Source organism: Oncorhynchus tshawytscha, linkage group LG16, assembly GCF_018296145.1.
Source record: "Oncorhynchus tshawytscha isolate Ot180627B linkage group LG16, Otsh_v2.0, whole genome shotgun sequence".
NCBI lineage: Eukaryota > Metazoa > Chordata > Actinopteri > Salmoniformes > Salmonidae > Oncorhynchus > Oncorhynchus tshawytscha.
The window spans coordinates 85862033-85878827 of NC_056444.1; the positions used below are offsets into that span (position 1 = coordinate 85862033).

Below are 16795 nucleotides of genomic sequence, written 5' to 3' on the forward strand. Positions count from 1 at the left end.
GCTCTCTCTCCCCCTCCCTTCACGTAGCTGCTGCTCTCTCTCCCTCCACATAGCTGCTGCTCTCTCTCCCTCCACATAGCTGCTGCTCTCTCTCCCACCACATAACTGCTGCTCTCTCTCCCTTCACATAGCTGCTGCTCTCTCTCCCTCCACATAGCTGCTGCTCTCTCTCCCTCCACATAGCTGCTGCTCTCTCTCCCTCCACATAGCTGCTGCTCTCTCTCCCTCCACATAGCTGCTGCTCTCTCCCTCCACATAGCTGCTGCTCTCTCCCTCCACATAGCTGCTGCTCTCTCCCTCCACATAGCTGCTGCTCTCCCTCCCTTTCCCTTCACGTAGCTGCTGCTCTCTCTCCCTCCACATAGCTGCTGCTCTCTCTCCCTCCCTCTCCCTTCACATAGATGCTGCTCTCCCTCCCTCCCTCTCCCTTCACGTAGCTGCTGCTCTCCCTCCCTCCCCCTCCCTTCACGTAGCTGCTGCTCTCTCTCCCCCACTCCCTTCACGTAGCTGCTGCTCTTCCGCCCTCTCCCTTCACGTAGCTGCTGCTCTCCCTCCCTCCCTCTCCCTTCACGTAGCTGCTGCTCTCTCTCCCTCTCCCTTCACGTAGCTGCTGTTCTCCCTCCCTCTCCCTCCACATAGCTGCTGCTCTCTCTCTCCCTCCCTCCACATAGCTGCTGCTCTCTCTCCCTCCACATAGCTGCTGCTCTCTCTCCCTCCACATAGCCGCTGCTCTCTCTCCATCCACATAGCTGCTGCTCTCTCTCCCTCCACATAGCTGCTGCTCTCTCTCCCTCCACATAGCTGCTGCTCTCTCTCCCCCCTCCCTTCACGTAGCTGCTGCTCTCTCTCCCTCCACATAGCTGCTGCTCTCTCCCCCTCCCTTCACGTAGCTGCTGCTCTCTCTCCCTCCACATAGCTGCTGCTCTCTCTCCCTCCACATAGCTGCTGCTCTCTCTCCCACCACATAACTGCTGCTCTCTCTCCCTTCACATAGCTGCTGCTCTCTCTCCCTCCACATAGCTGCTGCTCTCTCTCCCTCCACATAGCTGCTGCTCTCTCTCTCCCTCCACATAGCTGCTGCTCTCTCTCCCTCCACATAGCTGCTGCTCTCCCTCCCTCCACGTAGCTGCTGCTCTCCCTCCCTCCACGTAGCTGCTGCTCTCTCTTTACTCACCCTCTTCTGAAGCATGGTGATGTAGCCTATGTCTCTGCCTCATGTTTCTGAACAGCTGAAATATCAACCCTGCGGTCGATTTGAACAAACATTCCCATTATGAAGGCACTCAGCTACGTAAAAAGAAATCCTGCACATACACAGAAATATCCTGATAATTAGGGAAAATTGAGATAAAGTCTGTATCCGTAGCCACTGAGGTTCAGATGAACAACACAGTAGTGTTACCTACCTGGGATCCTCCTGGAAAATGTACTGGATCCCCTGGCCGTGATGCACATCCCAGTCCACTATCAGAACTCTGCAATCAACCAATCAAAACTCTGCAATCAACCAATCAAAACACTGCAAGCAACCAATCAAAACTCTGCAATCAACCAATCAAAACTCTGCAATCAACCAATCAAAACACTGCAAGCAACCAATCAAAACTCTGCAATCAACCAATCAAAACTCTGCAATCAACCAATCAAAACTCTGCAATCAACCAATAAACAATTAAAAAACTAGCCAATCAACCGATCAGTGATGCGACCCACCGTTCCACTCGATGACGTGTCTGTGCGTAGCGCGCTGCGATGGCCAGATTATTGAACATACAGTAGCCATTCATCTGGTCGACCTGGGCGTGGTGGCCTGGAGGTCTGGACACACAGCCAATTAAAAAACACAACTCAATATGTTACATACTTCTGTTTAAAACAATATCCTCAGACTGATTAAGCTGTGTGACGTATATACATTACAAATCATTATTTTACCTAGCAACAGAGAATCCATTCCGGAGCTCTGAGGTCATGACCTTATCAACCAGCTGCAGAACAGAGCCCACAGCCAGACTGGCACACGAATATGACTCCTGGGGCAGGGGAGAGAGAAGATAGAGAGAGAGAGGCAGAGAGGGAGAGAGAGAGAGACAGAGAGAGAGAGAGAGAGAGAGAGACAGAGGGAGGGAGAGGGGGAGGAGAGAGAGGAGAGAGAGAGAGAGAGACAGAGAGAGAGGGCAGAGAGAGAGAGAGACAGAGAGAGAGAGAGGAGAGAGGCAGGGGGAGAGGAGAGAGAGGAGGGGGAGAGAGAGAGGCAGAGAGAGAGAGAGAGGAGAGAGAGAGAGAGGCAGAGGAGAGAGAGAGAGAGAGAGAGAGAGAGGCAGAGAGAGAGAGAGAGAGAGAGAGAGAGAGAGAGGCAGAGAGAGAGAGAGAGAGAGAGAGAGAGAGAGAGAGAGAGAGAGAGGCAGAGAGAGAGAGAGAGAGAGAGAGAGAGAGAGTGAGACACCACTGCCACAGTCTTGATTACTCAACAACAGAGGGGCCTATTCTGACTCGAGATCTGTACTCTTAACTCACATTTTCTAGCAAGCCTCCCACTGACATCAGTGAATGATTAACGGAGTTGCCTGTAGTTATCTCAACTCTGGACATCATCGGTGTTTGAATGAAACAGTTACTCACAGGGTGGATGTAGACCGAGTCATAGGAGTCAGACAGCGTCTTCAGCTGGTCTTCGTCCATACGCTGAGTGGACCTCATCAGATCTACATACTCCTTCCTGTTTAGATACACAACAAACACATGAAAATATAAACATCTTTACTGGGCTCTACACCCAATTTAAAAGGCAGCGCAATTCTGGTCTTTTGTCCACTAATGGTCTTTTGACCAATTACAACAACACATCTATTTCAGAAATGATCTGATTGGTTCCAATTATTATTATTTTTTTTAAAGACCAATTAGCGAACAAAAAATATTGGCATTGGGGCTACTTGTGTAAATGCGGTCGAAGAGACTTACGTGTGAACTAAGTGCAGCTCTTCGTTAGACGCAGCCCTCGCCTGAGAGAGAGACAAGACGGTGAGAGAGAGAGAGAGAGACAAGACGGTGAGAGAGAGAGAGAGAGAGAGAGACAAGACGGTGAGAGAGAGAGACAAGACGGTGAGAGAGAGAGAGAGAGAGACAAGACGGTGAGAGAGAGAGAGAGAGACAAGACGGTGAGAGAGAGAGAGAGAGACAAGACGGTGAGAGAGAGAGAGACAAGAGACAAGACGGTGAGAGAGAGAGAGAGAGACAAGACGGAGAGAGAGAGAGAGAGAGAGAGACAAGACGGAGAGACAACACGGTGAGAGAGAGAGAGAGAGAGAGAGAGAGAGAGAGAGAGACAAGACGGTGTGAGAGAGAGAGAGAGAGAGAGAGACAACACGGTGAGAGAGAGAGACAACACGGAGAGAGAGAGAGAGAGACAACACCGTGAGAGAGAGAGAGACAACACCGTGAGAGAGAGAGAGACAACACCGTGAGAGAGAGAGAGACAACACCGTGAGAGAGAGAGAGAGACTACTTGTGAGACTACAGTGAACAGTTCAATACCTACAATATCAATGTACTGTGGAGAAGCGAACAGCTTTGACTACTAGGACAACAAAATAACACATCTCCTGTCTAACTACGTTATGTTAACATTATATAACAGCTCTGCTCAACGTCAGATAGGTGGACAAACACCAGTCCCTGAGATGTTGCTGACTTTGTTGTTCCTCCACTACCCCTTACTTCAATCTGTCAATTCATCAATCAATCAATCAATCAATCCACCGCAGTGAGACAGCAGTCCCTGTTTCTCCACTGTGTGTGTGTGTGTGTGTGTGTGTGTGTGTGTGTGTGTGTGTGTGTGTGTGTGTGTGTGTGTGTATCCTCACCTCCACTGTAACACAGCGAGACAGCAGTCCCTGTTTCTCCACTGTGTCCATTACAGTGCTCACTCTCTCTGGGCATTCTGGGTGGCTGGAAGCAGAGCAACACAATCGTTTCTCAATTCACTCTTCGATACAACCAGTCGGTTAATTACAGAATCAGAAATGAGGTCAAACTTAAATACAGCGGTACCTGTTTGGGGTTCCTGTTTGGGGTTGTTTGGGGTTCCTGTTTGGGGTTCCTGTTTGGGGTACCTGTTTGGGGTTCCTGTTTGGGGTTGTTTGTGGTACCTGTTTGGGGTACCTGTTTGGGGTTCCTGTTTGGGGTACCTGTTTGGGGTTCCTGTTTGGGGTTGTTTGGGGTTCCTGTTTGGGGTTCCTGTTTGGGGTTCCTGTTTGGGGTTGTTTGTGGTTCCTGTTTGGGGTTGTTTGGGGTACCTGTTTGGGGTACCTGTTTGGGGTTCCTGTTTGGGGTACCTGTTTGGGGTTCCTGTTTGGGGTTCCTGTTTGGGGTTCCTGTTTGGGGTTCCTGTTTGGGGTACCTGTTTGGGGTTCCTGTTTGGGGTACCTGTTTGGGGTTCCTGTTTGGGGTACCTGTTTGGGGTTGTTTGGGGGTTCCTGTTTGGGGTTGTTTGGGGTTCCTGTTTGGGGTACCTGTTTGGGGTTGTTTGGGGTTCCTGTTTGGGGTACCTGTTTGGGGTTCCCTGTTTGGGGTTCCTGTTTGAGGTTCTTTGGGGTTCCTGTTTGAGGTTGTTTGGGTTACCTGTTTGGGGTTGTTTGGGTTCCTGTTTGGGGTTGTTTGGGGTACCTGTTTGGGGTTGTTTGGGGTACCTGTTTGGGATTGTTTGGGGTTGTTTGGGGTACCTGTTTGGGGTTCCTGTTTACCTGTTTGGGGTTCCTGTTTGGGGTACCTGTTTGGGGTACCTGTTTGGGGTTCCTGTTTGACGTTGTTTGGGGTTCCCGTTTGAGGTTGTTTGGGTTACCTGTTTGGGGTTGTTTGGGTTCCTGTTTGGGGTTGTTTGGGGTACCTGTTTGGGGTTGTTTGGGGTACCTGTTTGGGGTTGTTTGGGTTTTCCTGTTTGGGGTACCTGTTTGGGGTTGTTTGGGTTCCTGTTTGGGGTTGTTTGGGGTTCCTGTTTGGGGTACCCTGTTTGGGGTTGTTTGGGGTACCTGTTTGGGGTTGTTTGGGTTACCTGTTTGGGGTTCCTGTTGTTTGGGGTTCCTGTTTGGGGTTCCTGTTTGGGGTTCCTGTTTGGGGTTCCTGTTTGGGGTACCTGTTTGGGGTACCTGTTTGGGGTACCTGTTTGGGGGTTCCTGTTTGGGGTACCTGTTTGGGGTACCTGTTTGGGGTTCCTGTTTGGGGTACCTGTTTGGAGTTGTTTGGGGTACCTGTTTGGGGTTCCTGTTTGGGGTTCCTGTTTGAGATTGTTTGGGGTTCCCGTTTGAGGTTGTTTGGGGTACCTGTTTGGGTTGTTTTGAACTGACTTGTTGGAGAGGTGGAATCCTTTGACGGTGCCACATTGTAAGTCACTGAGTAAGTCAGTAAGGCCGTTCTACTGCCAATGTTTGTCTATGGAGATTGCATGTCTTTGTGCTCCATTTCATGCAGTGGCTGAAATAGCCAGATCCACAAATTTGAAGGGGGTGTCCACATACTTTTGTATAGAGTGTACCCACCTGGAGCAGCAAGGAGACAGACGAACAGGGTTCAGAAAACAATCACCTGGGATCCCAGAGACAGCGATGGTGTGTGAACATGCTGTCAAACACCAGACCAGTCCCTGTGGCTGAAGCCTCGTTACATAGATCCTACACACAACAACACATGAGTTAACACACCAGACAACCCATGAGTACACACGACAACACATGAGTACACACACGACAACACATGAGTACACACACGACAACACATGAGTACACACGACAACAACACATGAGTACACACACGACAACAACACATGAGTACACACAACAACACATGAGTACACACAACAACACATGAGTACACACACGACAACACATGAGTACACACACGACAACACATGAGTACACACACAACAACACATGAGTACACACACGACAACACATGAGTACAACACACACACAACAACATGAGTACACACACGACAACACATGAGTACACACACGACAACACATGAGTACACACACGACAACACATGAGTACACACACGACAACACATGAGTACACACATGAGACAACACATGAGTACACACGACAACACATGAGTACACACACATGAGTACACACACAACACATGAGTACACACACAACAACATGAGTACACACACAACAACACATGAGTACACACAACAACACATGAGTACACAGACAACACATGAGTACACACACAACAACACATGAGTACACACACACAACAACCCATGAGTACACACACAACAACACATGAGTTAACACAGTACACACACACAACACATGAGTACACACGACAACAACCCATGAGTACACACACACAACAACCCATGAGTACACACACACAACAACACATGAGTACACACAACAACAACACATGAGTACACACAACAACAACACATGAGTACACACACAACAACACATGAGTACACACACAACAACACATGAGTACACACACACAACAACACATGAGTACACACAACAACACATGAGTACACACACAACAACACATGAGTACAACACACAACAACAACACATGAGTACAACACACACAACAACACATGAGTACACACACAACAACACATGAGTACACACACAACAACACATGAGTACACACAACAACACATGAGTACACACACACAACAACACATGAGTACACACAACAACAACACATGAGTACACACAACAACAACACATGAGTACACACACAACAACACATGAGTACACACACAACAACACATGAGTACACACAACAACACATGAGTACACACGACAACACATGAGTACACACACACAACAACACATGAGTACACACACAACAACACACACAACAACACATGAGTACACATGAGACAACAACACATAGTACACACAACAACACATGAGTACACACACAACAACACATGAGTACACACACAACAACACATGAGTACACACAACAACACGAGTACACACGACAACACATGAGTACACACGACAACACATGAGTACACACGACAACACATGAGTACACACGACAACACATGAGTACACACGACAACACATGAGTACACACGACAACAATAGCCATTAGTGCTGAGCGATAAAGTGCCTTTTGTGGTCGGTTTCAGATTTGGATTTGGAAAATAAAGCGTTTTCTATAAAGCTTTCGATTATAATTATATATATATTTATAATTATATATATATTTTTACATGAAATGTCATTATTTCATAATACGTTGTGATGATTTTAGAGCTTTTTAAAATGTTGATTCCAAAGCCCAAAACGATTCTCTGTCAGGTCTACACTGGGTAAACATCAATAGTAAATTACTAAATAATAACATATTTCAGTTGTGTAATATTACTTTGTTTTTATTTGATTCCTTAAAGTTATCTCATCTCAGCTCAGACAGTAGCAGTCAGCCAGCTAAACTATGTACTATCTCTACCATCTCTGTTCTCCCTGTACTGTCTCTAGTCATCCTATCTAACTAGCCTGACTAAGGATGCTGCAGAGCTGTCTGACTAAACTATCTCTACCATCTCTGTTCTCCCCGTACTGTCTCTAGTCATCCTATCTAACTAGCCTGACTAAGGATGCTGCAGAGCTGTCTGACTAAACTATCTCTACCATCTCTGTTCTCCCTGTACTGTCTCTAGTCATCCTATCTAACTAGCCTGACTAAGGATGCTGCAGAGCTGTCTGACTAAACTATCTCTACCATCTCTGTTCTCCCGTACTGTCTCTAGTCATCCTATCTAACTAGCCTGACTAAGGATGCTGCAGAGCTGTCTGACTAAACTATCTCTACCATCTCTGTTCTCCCCGTACTGTCTCTAGTCATCCTATCTAACTAGCCTGACTAAGGATGCTGCAGAGCTGTCTGACTAAACTGTCTCTAGTCATCCTATCTAACTAGCCTGACTAAGGATGCTGCAGAGCTGTCTGACTAAACTGTCTCTAGTCATCCTATCTAACTAGCCTGACTAAGGATGTTGCAGAGCTGTCTGAGTAAAACAGTTTACCAGGCATACTTTCACAAACTCTCTCTATCCCTCTCTCTCCTCATTGTGTTGTGTACATTCCTCTCTCATACGGTCCATAAGGCCTGTGTGTATCTAACCTATAGATCGTAGCTGGAATGAACAGGCGCAATGGATTGTGGTCATTGTAGTTAATTACCACATTTCTGCACTGAACTCTGCTGAATATTTGCTTCATGAAAACTACAAATAACTTCAGCCCAGCGTCCCACACGGTTCTTGACATGATTTCTGTCTAGAGAAACGGCGTGTTGGGCTCACACAAAGACTAAATGGAAGTTAAGTAATTGAACCACGTCGGTCAGTTAGTTGTTTAATAACAGGGGAAAGTCAATCGCTCAGCACTAGCAGACAATGAGTGATGAGGTTATAATGTGTTCAGAAAACATTATGTAAACAGCCTAAAATTTTAGAAATCACTGTTTTCTCTCCATCTCTCTAGATTTACTGTTTCCTCTCTAGATTCACTGTTTCCTCTCCATCTCTCTAGATTCACTGTTTCATCTCTAGATTCACTGTTTCCTCTCCATCTCTCTAGATCACTGTTTCCTCTCCATCTCTCTAGATTCACTGTTTCCTCTCTAGATTCACTGTTTCCTCTCCATCTCTCTAGATTCACTGTTTCATCTCTAGATTCACTGTTTCCTCTCCATCTCTCTAGATCACTGTTTCCTCTCCATCTCTCTAGATTCACTGTTTCCTCTCTAGATTCACTGTTTCCTCTCTAGATCACTGTTTCCTCTCCATCTCTCTAGATTCACTGTATCCTCTCCATCTCTTTTTAGATTCACTGTTTCCTCTCTAGAATCACTGTTTCCTCTCTAGATTCACTGTTTCCTCTCCATCTCTCTAGATTCACTGTTTCATCTCCATCTCTCTAGATATACTGTTTCCTCTCCATCTCTCTAGAATCACTGTTTCCTCTCCATCTCTCTAGATTCACTGTTTCCTCTCCATCTCTCCAGAGTTACTGTTTCCTCCCCATCTCTCTAGATTTACTGTTTCCTCTCCATCTCTCTAGATTAACTGTTTCCTCTCCATCCCCACTGTTTCCTCTCCATCTCTCCAGAGTCACTGTTTCCTCTCCATCTCTCTAGATTCACTGTTTCCTCTCTAGATTTACTGTATCCTCTCCATCTCTCTTTAGATTTACTGTTTCCTCTCTAGATTCACTGTTTCCTCTCCATCTCTCTAGATTCACTGTTTCCTCTCTAGATTCACTGTTTCCTCTCCATCTCTCTAGATTTACTGTTTCCTCTCTAGATTCACTGTTTCCTCTCCATCTCTCTAGATTTACTGTTTCCTCTCTAGATTCACTGTTTCCTCTCCATTTCTCTAGAATCACTGTTTCCTCTCCAGATTCACTGTTTCCTCTCGAGATTCACTGTTTCCTCTTCATCTCTCTAGATTCACTGTTTCCTCTCCATCTCTACTGTTTCCTCTCCATCTCTCTAGATTCACTATTTCCTCTCCAGATTCACTGTTTCCTCTCGAGATTCACTGTTTCCTCTCCATCTCTCTAGATTCACTGTTTCCTCTCCATCTCTCTAGATTCACTGTTTCCTCTCGAGATTCACTGTTTCCTCTCCATCTCTACTGTTTCCTCTCCATCTCTCTAGATTCACTGTTTCCGCTCTAGATTCACTGTATCCTCTCCATCTCTCTAGATACACTGTTTCCTCTCCAGATTCACTGTATCCTCTCCATCTCTCTAGATTCACTGTTTCCGCTCTAGATTCACTGTTTCCTCTCTAGATTTACTGTTTCCCCTCCATCTCTCTAGATTCACTGTTTCCTCTCTAGATTCACTGTTTCCTCTCCATCTCTCTAGATTCACTGTTTCCTCTCCATCTCTACTGTTTCCTCTCCATCTCTCTAGAATCACTGTTTCCTCTCTAGATTCACTAGACAAATGTAAAACTCTTTCTCCCACATTTCATTTCCCTTTAGGCTTCCTCTCTAAAGTGTGTACCAGGTTGTTCAGTTGATTGGCTATGTCCTCTTCTCCTTTACTTCTGTCCATTCTTCCTCTCCTCCGAGTCTCCTGCAGGTTGCTCGTCTTCTTCCGGGTCTTGCCGCTCTCCTTCTGAGGCAGAGGTGAGTAACAGACAGAGTTTAGGCAATCATGAAGACTGTTGTTGTTGTCCCAGTAAAATAACTCTCCCAAGTGATTAGGAGACCACTAAGAGTGAAAAACAGACTGAAGATGTTTGAAGAAATGACCCTGTCTTGTAAAGTGAATGTCTGTGTGTGGAACAACAGCTTTCAGGGAGTCTAAAGGTATCTCTCAACGAGATCAAACTCCACCATCAACACGGTGATCATTAACAGCCACACTAGTGTCTTAAATAGCACATTAATCCCTTTATAGTGCACTACTGTTGGCCAGGACCCTATGAGCCCTGGTCAAAAGCACTGCATAGGCAATAGGGTACCGTTTGGAACAAAAGCAATGACTACGGCATCACATCTAACTGGTTTATCTGTGGCAGGGGTGACAAACCCTCCTCCTGAAGAGCTATTGGAAGTGCAGAGGTTTGTTGCAACCCTGCTTTAACACACCTGATTCTAGTAGTCTGCTGCTTCTCAGGTCCTTGATCGGTTGAATCACGTGTGTTAGGTTATGTTAGGTTAAAGCTTACACAGCCAGTTGGGTCACCGAGAATTAGGGTTTTAGAATACTAGAATGGTTTTGAACCTTCTTATGATGGTCCAAAAGTCAGCCATGTTGGACAGGGAGTTGGTCAACGATGGTGTTACCAGTACTGTGATAAGATAGTGTAAAATAATGTACTTGAAGAACATATCTGTATGTTTGTTAGCTAGCTTAGCCAGTCAGTTTTAGAGGAATGACCCCATTATTTATTTCTAATTAACTGTCAATATTCCATTCAAACAAATGCTGTCAATCAACAGCCTGGAACTGAATAAAATCAGTTTATGGGACTTAGACAAGATGTAAATGCAACTGATATTGTATCATATAATAGCACTTCCAGTTTCCCAAGAAAATTTAAAAAATGGAGACATTTATGGTCTGTTTACATATATGTTAGAGGCTATTTATACAGAAAACGTGTATAAACCCCTTATAAAACTGCATTTATGATTATATGATAATATTTGATGTTGATAATGATTATGTTAACCTATGTCTGATATATAACGTGCCTTTGTTTTATTTTCCTATATAAGAAGAAAAAAAAAATCAGGATTATGCCTCTACTGCCATTCATTCCAATTAGACTGGTTTGGACTTCTACCTGATCAAAATGGCTGCCATTTTCACCCCCATTCTGGAACCTTGAGTGTTTATGACATAGCTCATCTTGGTAATTGAATAGGATCTCTGTTGTTAGCCATCCCTGATTCAGCCTACAGTCAAGAGTGGGCTGCAGTGAGTCTACTTAAAGATGGTGGCTAGCTCTATTCACTTCTTATCGTGGACATGTAGACAGACTCTTATTCTCTGGTATATCTTACTTTGGCTGCGTTGTTGTCCGGCGACTTTGACATGCGAGGGGAACGTCTGACAGACCTGGGCTCTGGCACAGACTCCATGCTACCGTCCACAGAAACACCTATACATACACCCTACAACATATAATCAACAAAGGTCAATAGTTGATGATAACAGATCATTTCTGTTCAGTTTGGAAATCATGGTACCCTAATGAATAATCAATGGTGTCGTGTGGGCTTTGAAAGCATCACTTTTTCCAGGAAGATGGGGGCTGTGTGTTTTGAAACGTCATTTTTGGACAGGTGATTTCACTTTCTCATGTTGCCACAGACAGATCCCAATTCTTGCCAGTTTACCCGTTAAAAGCCGGTAGATATGGCTAACGTTACAAATCAAAAGCGGTCATTGTATCCGTATCAACTCGTCAGACGGTGTTTTTTTTTTTAAAGAAAACAACCCGCAACAATGTCTCATCAGTGGTTAACGTTAGCCGATGCTTAGCTATAACTTCAAGACTAACGTTGAACTAAAAAAAATACTCTCCAAACCCCTAATTCAAATAATTGTAGTCATTTTTCAGAGCACAGCATTGCAATAAAAACAGAGCGTAGAGACAATAACACCGTACACTTGACTTACACTTGATGTTCCGCCTTACCAAACCCTCCGTCTGAGCGCGAAGTGGAGCGACAACAACGTCGCACAGAAATGACGTCGGCAAAGACCACACTCCGGAGTGTAATCATTAGTCCCAAACAGTTGCAAAATAAAACGTTGTGCAACTAAAAAAAAAAAAAAACGACACACTTTCAATTTGAGAAATTCAGGTATGTCCCTTCCCGTTTCGTTCAGGTTGCTTCCGTTTAAGATTTATTTTTTTATTTTTTACAACAGAATCGACGTAATGACGTAATGTACAAAGTATCTGTTTGTATCTATTTGAGGTCGCTGTTGCAATACAAGTGAAGCCCACGGGATATAAACACGGGGGTTGTGTGAGTTCTTCTGTGCAATGCTTTGTGGTCCGTGTGTGATGTTTTCTGGTCTGGTCCAATGCCAACCAAAATAATCCTAGTGTAACGACCCTGGGATTATAGGCGCGGATACCGACTCTGTCGCTCGAGCCTGCTGTCACGGAACGGTCCATAGCACGTTGGATTTGGGCCTAAAAGGTCGAGGGTTCAAGTCCTGCTCCCTGCATGTTTCAGTACAAAACCATTGACTTTTCTACAAGGAATTTGTCTCTACACTAACTCACCAATGAAGGACTACAGGTTAAAATACCTGGTGTTTTTTTCCTTCTAATCTCTGTTACATTTAGGCCGAATAGTGCTTGGATTATCTGAAGTAATGCATATTTCTCCTATAATTCATTATGACTTTTTGTATATTATTTTTTCATAAATGTCTTCCTTTTTTAATTAAAAATATATATTTCCTTTGCCCTCACTTTGAGCATATGTTGGCTCAATACCATTTGAATAAACATCTACAACCAACAGTTGAACTGAGGATACAGCATGTGAATGTGTTTCAGTCGGATACAGTGAGAGGCCTGCTGAGAGGTGGGAGTCAGGATCTTCCTGGTACCACGACACTGCATCTACTTGGTAGCACGACACTGCATCTTCCTGGTACCATGACACCACAACACTGCATCTTCCTGATACCATGACACCACGGCACTGCATCTTCCTGGTACCATGACGACACTGTATCTTCCTGGTACCAAGACACCGCATCTTCCTGGTACCATGACGACACTGCATCTTCCTGGTACCATGACGACACTGCATCTTCCTGGTACCATGACGACACTGCATCTTCCTGGTACCATGACACCACAACACTGCATCTTCCTGGTACCACAACACTGCATCTTCCTGGTACCATGACGACACTGCATCTTCCTGGTAGCATGACGACACTGTATCTTCCTGGTACCATGACGACACTGTATCTTCCTGGTACCAAGACACCGCATCTTCCTGGTACCATGACGACACTGCATCTTCCTGGTACCACGACACTGCATCTTCCTGGTACCACAACACTGCATCTTCCTGGTACCATGACGACACTGCATCTTCCTGGTACCATGACACCACAACACTGCATCTTCCTGGTACCATGACGACACTGCATCTTCCTGGTACCACGACACTGCATCTTCCTGGTACCACAACTCTGTTTTACAGGAATCCCTTCTAGTAGAACTTGATCATTTGTACATAGGCTATAGTATAATGATTTATTTTGTAATACTGTGTCTTGGATATATTTATTCATTTTATTTAACTAGGAAAGTCAGTTAAGAACAAATTCTTATTTACAATGACAGCCTACGCCCCGAGCCAAACCTGGACGACGTCGGGCCAATTGTGCGCCGCCCCTATGGGACTCCCAATCATGTCCGGATGTGATACAGCCTGGATTCAAACCAGGGACTGTAGTGGTGCCTCTTGCACTGAGATGCAGTGCCTTTAGACCGCCGCTGCGCCACTCGGGAGCCCTGTACACAACAGGAGGCTGCAGAGGGAAAAGACGGCTCATAGTAATGACTGGAATGGAGTGAATGGAACGGTATCAACCACATGTACATTTGATACAATTTCATTTATTCCAGTCCAGCTATTACTATGAGCCCATTACATACCCAATGCAGGTGCAACCAGCCACCTATGAGATATACACTGACTATAACACAGCTCCCTTTTCTTATGTTATCCTTAACAAGTGTAGTGTCGATGCTCCCTGCCTGTTTCATGACAGTATATTCCTCTATAAAGTTTTACAAACAAATTCAGCAGGAACATGTGATCCAAATGTATATTTCTTATTGGTTCATTCATAGAACACTCTCTTCCATTAAACGGAGTCAATCACACAGAGAGATGTGGCTTTTCTATAGTGAGAGTACGGGGCTGGAACTATACAGGTCAATCACACAGAGAGATGTGGCTTTTCTATAGTGAGAGTACGGGACTGGAACTATACAGGTCAATCACGCAGAGAGATGTGGCTTTTCTATAGTGAGAGTACGGGACTGGAACTATACAGGTCAATCACACAGAGAGATGTGGCTTTTCTATAGTGAGAGTACGGGGCTGGAACTATACAGGTCAATCACACAGAGAGATGTGGCTTTTCTATAGTGAGAGTACGGGACTGGAACTATACAGGTCAATCACGCAGAGAGATGTGGCTTTTCTATAGTGAGAGTACGGGGCTGGAACTATACAGGTCAATCACACAGAGAGATGTGGCTTTTCTATAGTGAGAGTACGGGACTGGAACTATACAGGTCAATCACGCAGAGAGATGTGGCTTTTCTATAGTGAGAGTACGGGACTAGAACTATACAGGTCAATCACACAGAGAGATGTGGCTTTTCTATAGTGAGAGTACGGGGCTGGAACTATACAGGTCAATCACGCAGAGAGATGTGGCTTTTCTATAGTGAGAGTACGGGGCTGGAACTATACAGGTCAATCACGCAGAGAGATCACACAGACATTACAACAAGTACAACCACTTCTGGGGAACGAAACCAGAGACTCTCTGATGAACTAGTATCCAGCAGACGGACCGGCGATCGCAGAGAGGGACAACAAAGGCATACACTCGTAAATATGTACGTTTCAATTTATTTTCGAATGATCAGCTGTTCGTGTTAAAAGTATTAGCATTTCATGACTGTAGTTATCAACTGTATTACAGTGAATCCTCTCTTGAGTTTCCCGCTCTTGAACTGTCCCCACCTCTTCCCTTTGTCTACCAAGCCGTCATGTCGGTTTAGTCCACTAGACTTTTCTATCATGTCAGTAACCGATGTACCTACTGTGTGTGTGTGTGTTTCTGTAACTCTGTGATTGATTAAGTTAGTAAATAAATAATGAAGCCAATTTATGATTCATGATCTATGAGAGGGTTCGTGCAGACATCCAAGAGTTTGTGACATTCAGAATATGACTGATGGAGGGATAAATAAGTGACTGTAATCGATAAGATGTGAAAATATCTGAAGAGTTCATTCAGAAAATAGAAACTCTTTAAACATTTTCCCGTGGTGCCCCGACTTCCTAGTTAATTAAAGTTACATGATTAGTTGAATCGCGTAATTAAATGACACACAGAGAATTGATTGATTTGACAATGTATAGTCTTCAATGTGTTTCCTTCATAGCAAAGCCAGGCTGGCTGAGTGGCACACTGTACTGCAGGCCAAAATGGAGGCTGAGTGGCACACAGTACTGCACCAAAATGGAGGCTGAGTGGCACACAGTACTGCAGGCCAAAATGGAGGCTGAGTGGCACACTGTACTGCACCAAAATGGATGCTAAGTGGCACACTGTACTGCACCAAAATGGAGGCCGAGTGTCACACTGCACTGCACCAAAATGGAGGCTGAGTGGCACACGATACTGCACCAAAATGGAGGATGAGTGGCACACTGTACTTCACCAAAATGGTGGTTGAGTGGCACACTGTACTGCACCAAAATGGAGGATGAGTGTCACACTGCACTGCACCAAGATGGAGGCTAAGTGGCACACGATACTGCACCAAAATGGAGGCTGTGTCACACGATACTGCACCAAAATCGAGGATGTGTCACACTGCACTGCACCAAAATGGAGGCTGAGTGGCACACGATACTGCACCAAAATGGAGGCTGTGTCACACGATACTGCACCAAAATGGAGGCTAAGAGGCACACAGTACTGCACCAAAATGGAGGCTAAGTGGCACACAGTACTGCACCAAAATGGAGGCTAAGTGGCACACTATACTGCACCAAAATGGAGGCTAAGTGGCACACAGTACTGCACCAAAATGGAGGCTAAGTGGCACACAGTACTGCACCAAAATGGAGGCTAAGTGGCACACAGTACTGCACCAAAATGGAGGCTAAGTGGCACACAGTACTGCACCAAAATGGAGGCTAAGTGGCACACTGTACTGCACCAAAATGGAGGCCGAGTGTCACACTGCACTGCACCAAAATGGAGGCTGAGTGGCACACGATACTGCACCAAAATGGAGGATGAGTGGCACACTGTACTGCACCAAAATGGTGGTTGAGTGGCACACTGTACTGCACCAAAATGGAGGATGAGTGTCACACTGCACTGCACCAAGATGGAGGCTAAGTGGCACACGATACTGCACCAAAATGGAGGCTGTGTCACACGATACTGCACCAAAATCGAGGATGTGTCACACTGCACTGCACCAAAATGGAGGCTGAGTGGCACACGATACTGC

At 45.3% G+C, this 16795-nt stretch overlaps 1 protein-coding gene across 1 annotated transcript in view; it reads right to left on the bottom strand.

Moving 5' to 3' along the window:
• The window catches only part of hdac6 (histone deacetylase 6), a 39245-nt gene extending 26939 nt beyond the window's left edge, over window positions 1-12306 (bottom strand). Inside the window, exons 1-10 of the mRNA XM_042299822.1 lie at window positions 12166-12306; window positions 11547-11657; window positions 10036-10149; window positions 5584-5669; window positions 3867-3951; window positions 2965-3005; window positions 2623-2719; window positions 1936-2033; window positions 1714-1818; window positions 1407-1475 (exon numbers count right to left, since the gene is read on the bottom strand). Coding sequence (XP_042155756.1) covers window positions 1407-1475; window positions 1714-1818; window positions 1936-2033; window positions 2623-2719; window positions 2965-3005; window positions 3867-3951; window positions 5584-5669; window positions 10036-10149; window positions 11547-11624 — 773 coding nt within the window. The 5' untranslated portion in view covers window positions 11625-11657; window positions 12166-12306. The remainder of the gene's footprint in view (window positions 1-1406; window positions 1476-1713; window positions 1819-1935; window positions 2034-2622; window positions 2720-2964; window positions 3006-3866; window positions 3952-5583; window positions 5670-10035; window positions 10150-11546; window positions 11658-12165) is intronic.
• Between the last annotated feature and the right edge of the window lie 4489 nt (window positions 12307-16795).